The sequence below is a fragment of the Pelecanus crispus genome, chromosome 8 (genome assembly GCF_030463565.1).
Source record: "Pelecanus crispus isolate bPelCri1 chromosome 8, bPelCri1.pri, whole genome shotgun sequence".
NCBI classification, from domain to species: Eukaryota; Metazoa; Chordata; class Aves; order Pelecaniformes; family Pelecanidae; genus Pelecanus; species Pelecanus crispus.
The window spans coordinates 12775409-12781317 of NC_134650.1; the positions used below are offsets into that span (position 1 = coordinate 12775409).

The window sequence follows — 5909 nt, forward strand, 5'->3', positions numbered from 1 at the left end:
GCCTGAGCTGGAGGAGATGCTGGGACCAGGGAGGGAAGAAGGGGAGAGAAGAAGGAACCCTTGAAAGGCTGGGCCAGGGCAGAGCTGGGAGAGGACGAGTCAGAGAAACTGAGAGAGGAGATTGTGTTGTGCTGAAGGGTGAGGCGGGAGGGCTGCCGCGGGAAGGGGATTTTAGGGAGAGGAATATCAGCACGGGAGGAAGCCAGGCTGGAAATGAGTTGGAGCTGGAAGGAGACAGAGCTGGGTGAATGTGGAGCTGGGTAGCGATGTGGGAGCACAGGGGTAGGGTGGCCCAGCGGGTGCTTTCCTAGGGTGTAGGGCTCACCCCTGCATTTTCCCTTATGCACCTTGGTGGCTTCTTTGCAGATCCCCTTATTTCTAAGTCAGCCTCCCTTCCTGCCTACAGGAGGAACGGGCTGCACAGGGTAAGTGCCTCCTGCCTGCATCCTGCTGCTGCCAGGCATCTCGGCACCCGGTGTCATTCTCTCCAGGCTCCTCAAAGCTCCTGGTGCTCCACTTTCATGACTAGGGTGTCCTGCTCCCCCCTTCTCTGCACCCCTGCTGTCACTGCTGGTCTGTGCCAATCCAAAATGATACTGGGGACCAAAGTGCCCTGTCCAGGCACTGCAGGGCAGAGGTGCCTGCCCTGAACATCTTGCAGGGCACATTTCAGAGGGACACTGGTGTTGCTTCCCAGGACAAGAGCTTTGCTTTATACCCTGGGGCAGCAATTGCTGGGCGTTGGGAGACCTGGTCCTGCCTCCATGTGACCTGGGCTTGTCACTTCACCACCTCGTTCCTCAGTTTCTCCACTGCCAGGCGTGGGGAGTGGGACCTTCTTTGGGGTTGGTGGGTGCCTTCCCCCGCTGGGCACATGGGAGGTGCCATGCTGAGCGTCTGGAGGGGACCTCCTCTTAATCCTTCTTTCCTGTATCCCTCCCGCAGCCTCCCAGTGCTGAGCTTTTCCACTACGACAGCACGAATGCCGTCAACTGGGGGATGCGAGGTAAGGCACCATGGGGCTGGGGAGCAGCGTGGGCAGGGGACACTGTAGGCACAGATCCAGATGCCATGGTGCTGCCTACCTCACCGCAGGCAGCTCTGGAAAATGAGGTCCAGGCTGGAGGGAGTAGGGGGGAGACAGGCAGGGGTCCCCACAGCCTCAGGGGGAGGATCCTGGCGGCAGAGGGGTCAGCGTGGCTCATGTCTCTCTTGTCTTTTCTCTCTCACCACAGAGTACAAGGTAAGATGCTCCCGCTCCAAGGAGCCGCTACCAGCCAGAGGTGGAACTACCACCCGGAGGGAGTCCCAGAGACATGACCGTGTGTCCCCAGGCCCTTCAGGAGGAAGCTTTGCCCTCTGCCCACAATGCCCTACCTTCATCCCCCTCCATCCCCCACCTGACAGCCCCATCCTGGGACTGTAGGGCTCAGACCAGAGTCCTTCCGCTCCTGCCAGGGTCCCAAGCACTTGGCTGAGCAGAAGTGTCTCCTGGGTGAGGAACAGAGAAGGGTGGTTGTGCTGGTGGTTCCCTACTCACACTCATCCCTGGGTCACTCCTGGTTTCACAGAGTGAGCAGGCTATTCCAGAGCCACCAAGGTGATTCAAGGTGGATTAGGGTCACCCTGAGAGTAAGTCCCCCCTCCACCTTGTCTCGTCCAAGCCCTGGAGGCAGCTGTGCCACCCAAACCCTGCTAAACATGGCAGGAGGAGGCTTTGCCCTCGTGGCCCCCACGGCCTCATGCCCAGGCGTGCCCCAACTGTCCTCTTCTGGCTCCGGAGCTACCCCATGGTCTTCCTGTCCCTGTGCAGATATACCCCTACGAGCTGCTCCTGGTGAAGACAAGGGGGAGGAACCAGCTGCCCAAAGATGTGGACAGGACTCGGTTAGAGGTGAGGAAAGCCTTTTCCACTGAGGACAATCTCCTTGGGGCTCAGAGGGACCCGATTCCACGGGGTGTCCCCTTAGCCCAGGCAGGCGGCATGAAGCTGTGAGGAGCTCAGGGATGCGTGAGGAGCATCTCCACAGCTCCCCAGGAGCGCACGCGTGCCAGCACGCTGTCACAGTGGTCCTGCTGCTCCACTGGCTGGGCAGAGCTGTTCCCCATGCCCACAGCATGAGTGCTTTTGGCAGGAGCAGGAGGGAGCCAGGTGCTCCCCCTCTCCCGAGTGAGCACTGCTGGGGGTTGTAGCACCCCATTGCACCCAGATGGGCAGGGAATGCCATCAGACCCCCTCACATGCCCTCCCGCCCTGCTGCAGCCATATGGCCCCATATGGTTGCAGCCATACGGCCCCATGTGGTGGCTGTTGGCCCTGGGTGGTGGCTGCGGTCCCCAGCCCTGGCCCAGCATCCCGTCTCTCCCCAGCGCCACCTCTCCCAGGAGGAGTTCTACCAGATCTTCGGCATGACCATCGCCGAGTTCGACCGCCTGGCCCTGTGGAAGAGGAACGAGCTGAAGAAGCAGGCCCGGCTGTTTTAAATGCAGTGCACTATAAATATATACATACCTATAAATATATACATAGAAAGATCTCTATATTGCAGCTCTGTATGATTCTCAGTGCTGTACGTGGCAGAGGCGCCCTCTGCACCCCTGAGAGTGAATTGGAGTCTCACAGATCATTTTATGCTCTTTGTTTCCTTTTCTTGTCCAACCCTGTTTCTGTATCGATCCTTGGGTTCTCCCAGGGGCTAAAGCCACGTGGGCCCTGAAGCACTTGGCATCTGTCATTGCTGCTCCACGGGGGCACAGGGGGGGACGATTTTCCTGCTGCAGCCACGGCACCCAGGCCTGGGGGAGAGCGGGGCTCTGGGATGGGGGGGTGGGATGGGGGTGTCCCATCCCCCTCTGCGCAGCTGGTCTGTGTATTTACTTATGGGTTGCAAAAGGCCCTGGGTACAATTGCAGGAAAGCACGGTCTCACCATGGGCTCCTTAATGCCCTCCCTGCCTTTAACATGGCCACGCACTGGGGGCACCTTCAACCTCGCCCTCAGGATCAGAAATACAGAGCTTGAGGCAGGGGACAAGGAGGAGAAGTGGTGGGGATGCCACGGGGAGCAGGGTGCAGCCCCACGGGTCAAGGGGTGCAAGCCTGAGCCCCAATGCGTCCTGAGCTGTTGGCTTTCCCTGCAAACCCTGTATTGCTACAGAACCAGTTTTTCCTCCCAGAGTGCCGGTATGGCAGCTTTCTAGGCCATCCCAAAACCAAGCCCTTCTTAAATGAAACAGCCAAAGCCGCCTCCTCCCTTGTGCAGTTTCTTGCTGCTCTTCAGGTTTTTCCAGGGCTGGCAAGGCCTGAGAGCAGGCAAGCTGCAATGCCACCCCATCCTGGGCCACCATGCATTGGGCCCAGAGGTGGTGTGAGCACCCAGCCCTGACACTCCGGGGTCTCGGCACCCACGTGAGCAGTGGTGGGAGCAGTCCGGCCCAGAGCTGGGGGTGCCAGTCCCACTAACTGCTGGAGCTTTTCATGGGGGTTTTCCTGAATTACCCCATCACTGATGCCTGAGTCCCAGATGAATGCCTCTGCAAGCCTCCAGGAATGAAGGCCATTACCAGGGCCATTCAGCATTCACTCCACTGCAAACTATTGGGATGGGGTTTTTTTGCCTTTGGTTATTTTTTCTTCAAACTAATAGGGTTATTTCCACACAAACATCTTTTCTGGTGTCTGTGGTGCTCTGGTTTCCTATTTGCTCATCTGGCACAATTTTCAGGCACACCGCAGGACTGAGCAGTCCCAAACAGTCCAGCAAGCCACAGGGCACCTCTGCAAGAGCTGGGTCAGCAGAGTTCCTCCGAGGGGACAGCAAGGGTCTCACCTTCACTGTGCCATGGGCCAGCTCTGCTTCTGCCTGTTCTGGTCCTCTTTGAAACCCTCCTGTCGTGGTGTCTCCCATGAGGTGGATCAAATGCCCTCCCTGCCATCAGCACCACCACCGCTGGGTGCTGACGCCACATAGCTTGTTGCCCAAAAAAAGCCATCATCGGGTTCCTGTGTGAGGCAGGAGAGACATGCAGGGCCCCTTGCAGGGGTCTGCCAGGGTGCAGGGTGCTTGGGGCAGGGGGTCTCCCGTCAGCAGCAGCCCCAGCTCCAGGAGCTTTGTGCTGGCATGGAAGGGGCTGGGGCCTGAGGTGGGGATGGCAATATTGCACTGGTAATTGCTTCTGTCTGCTTTAGTGCAGCAGTAAATGAACCAATTGTATTTATAATGATTTCACTCATATAATAACTACAGCTCCCTAAATCAAGCTCAACCGTTTGTGGCTGTAAGAAACTTCCATCTCCAGCAGCAGTTTCAGTGATAAAGCCTGGAGGATATTATTATTAATAATAATAACACAACAGTGGGAGTCTTTTAATTTTCAAAGCATTTTATGGACAATAACTAACAGTTCCCTGCAACTACCTGCATGGCAAAGATGGGGAAACCGAGGCAGGGCTCAGTGCTATCTCTCAGAGCCAAGGAAGCCTCTCCAGCCCATGCTGCTCAGGGGCAGCAGACACCCCGTGAGACCCTCGTGGGCTCCCACTGCCCGGGGTGCACAGAGGGCACCCATCTGCACCCCGGCGAGCAGCAGTGGGGGTGTTAGCGCCTGCCCTGGAAGCCGGCACTGACTGAGCCCGCTCTCATTTGGCTGCTTTGCAAGTCCCAGCCACAAAGCAGCCAGAGCCCGGTGGGCTGCGGCGTCGGCGGCTTTGGCCTGCAAGCGCCCTGTGCCTCGACCACAGCCCCGGAGGTGACCCCGCACCAGGAGAGAAAGTGGGGCTTGATCCAGAAGGGAGGGACCAGCGAACACCGGCCAGGCAGGGAGCAGCGTCCGGGCAGGAGCTGCTGGGGGCGAGCGGGGCAGGGCTGGCTCCCGGCTGGGCACAGGGGGGCGAGGGGGGAGCGCTGCCTCCACCCTGCCCTGGGCTAAGAGTACCCCAAATGGGGAAGCCCTGGAGGCCAGTTGCTAATGCACGTCTAATATTTCAATTACTGCTTTCCCAAGTGTTTTCCAAATTGGGTACCCGTGTGAAACCAAATCACGTTTCTGTCACAGCCTGCTGTCCCCAGAAGAGGGCTCAGCTGCAGTCCTGAGGCCGGGAGAAATTGTCCTGGGGGTGCCTGGAGTCACCGTCCCTGCTGCCACGCACGCTCTCCACGCGCGGGACACTCCCTCGCACACCCCACAAGTCTCCCAAGCCCAGGTCTCCCCTGAGGTCTTTGCTGGGGAGGGACAGTGACGGTGGCATGAGCACCATGGCCAGGCAGAGGCTGGGCGCATGAGGGACACCAGGAGGGAGCAGATACGAAGGGTTTTGGGGTGGGTGGGGGGGCGTAGGGATAGCACGGGTGAAGCAGGGAGTGAGGTGGTGAGCTGGCTCACTGGGCGCGCGTTTGGGTGGGGGAATAGAAGTTCTGGATCTTTGCCCAAACTGAAGTCGCCCAAACCAGCAACCCCCGTGGGCAGGCAGTGGGCAGGTGGACGTGGCCCACTCTGGACCCCCACCCTTGGCGGGGGGATCTCCGGGCGCTGCCACTGCTGGGGATGCTCAAAGCCTGCTGTGGGGGAGCACCTGGGGGAGATGCACGGGGTGGGGGGGAACCCCAGCTTGGCCATGCAAGGGGGGGTGGAGGGAGGTGGGTGCTGCAGGGCTGCACATGGCGGGGAGGGGGTCACCAGAGATGGGGCCAAACTTTCGGCCCCCGCAGCCGGCGGGGACACCTCCGGGAGATCTCTCGGTGCCGTGCCGGGCCGTGCCGGTGCTCGGCGCTGCCGTGCACCGAGGGAGGGGCGGAGGAAGCGATTGGGCGCTCCGAAACCGAGACCCGGCCCCGCCGGGCGGCTGCTACCGGTGACACTCGCCCGCCCGCGCCTCCCGGGGCGGCCGGTGCTGCCCGCGGCTCCGGGACC

The 5909-nt window shown here is 59.9% G+C and overlaps 1 protein-coding gene across 1 annotated transcript in view; it reads left to right on the forward strand.

The window, feature by feature from the left end:
* Positions 1-2484, forward strand: part of ABLIM3 (actin binding LIM protein family member 3) — a 29651-nt gene extending 27167 nt beyond the window's left edge. The window contains exons 21-25 of the mRNA XM_009482667.2: positions 367-425; positions 946-1006; positions 1236-1243; positions 1814-1894; positions 2371-2484. Coding sequence (XP_009480942.2) covers positions 367-425; positions 946-1006; positions 1236-1243; positions 1814-1894; positions 2371-2484 — 323 coding nt within the window. The remainder of the gene's footprint in view (positions 1-366; positions 426-945; positions 1007-1235; positions 1244-1813; positions 1895-2370) is intronic.
* Positions 2485-5909: the final 3425 nt, after the last annotated feature.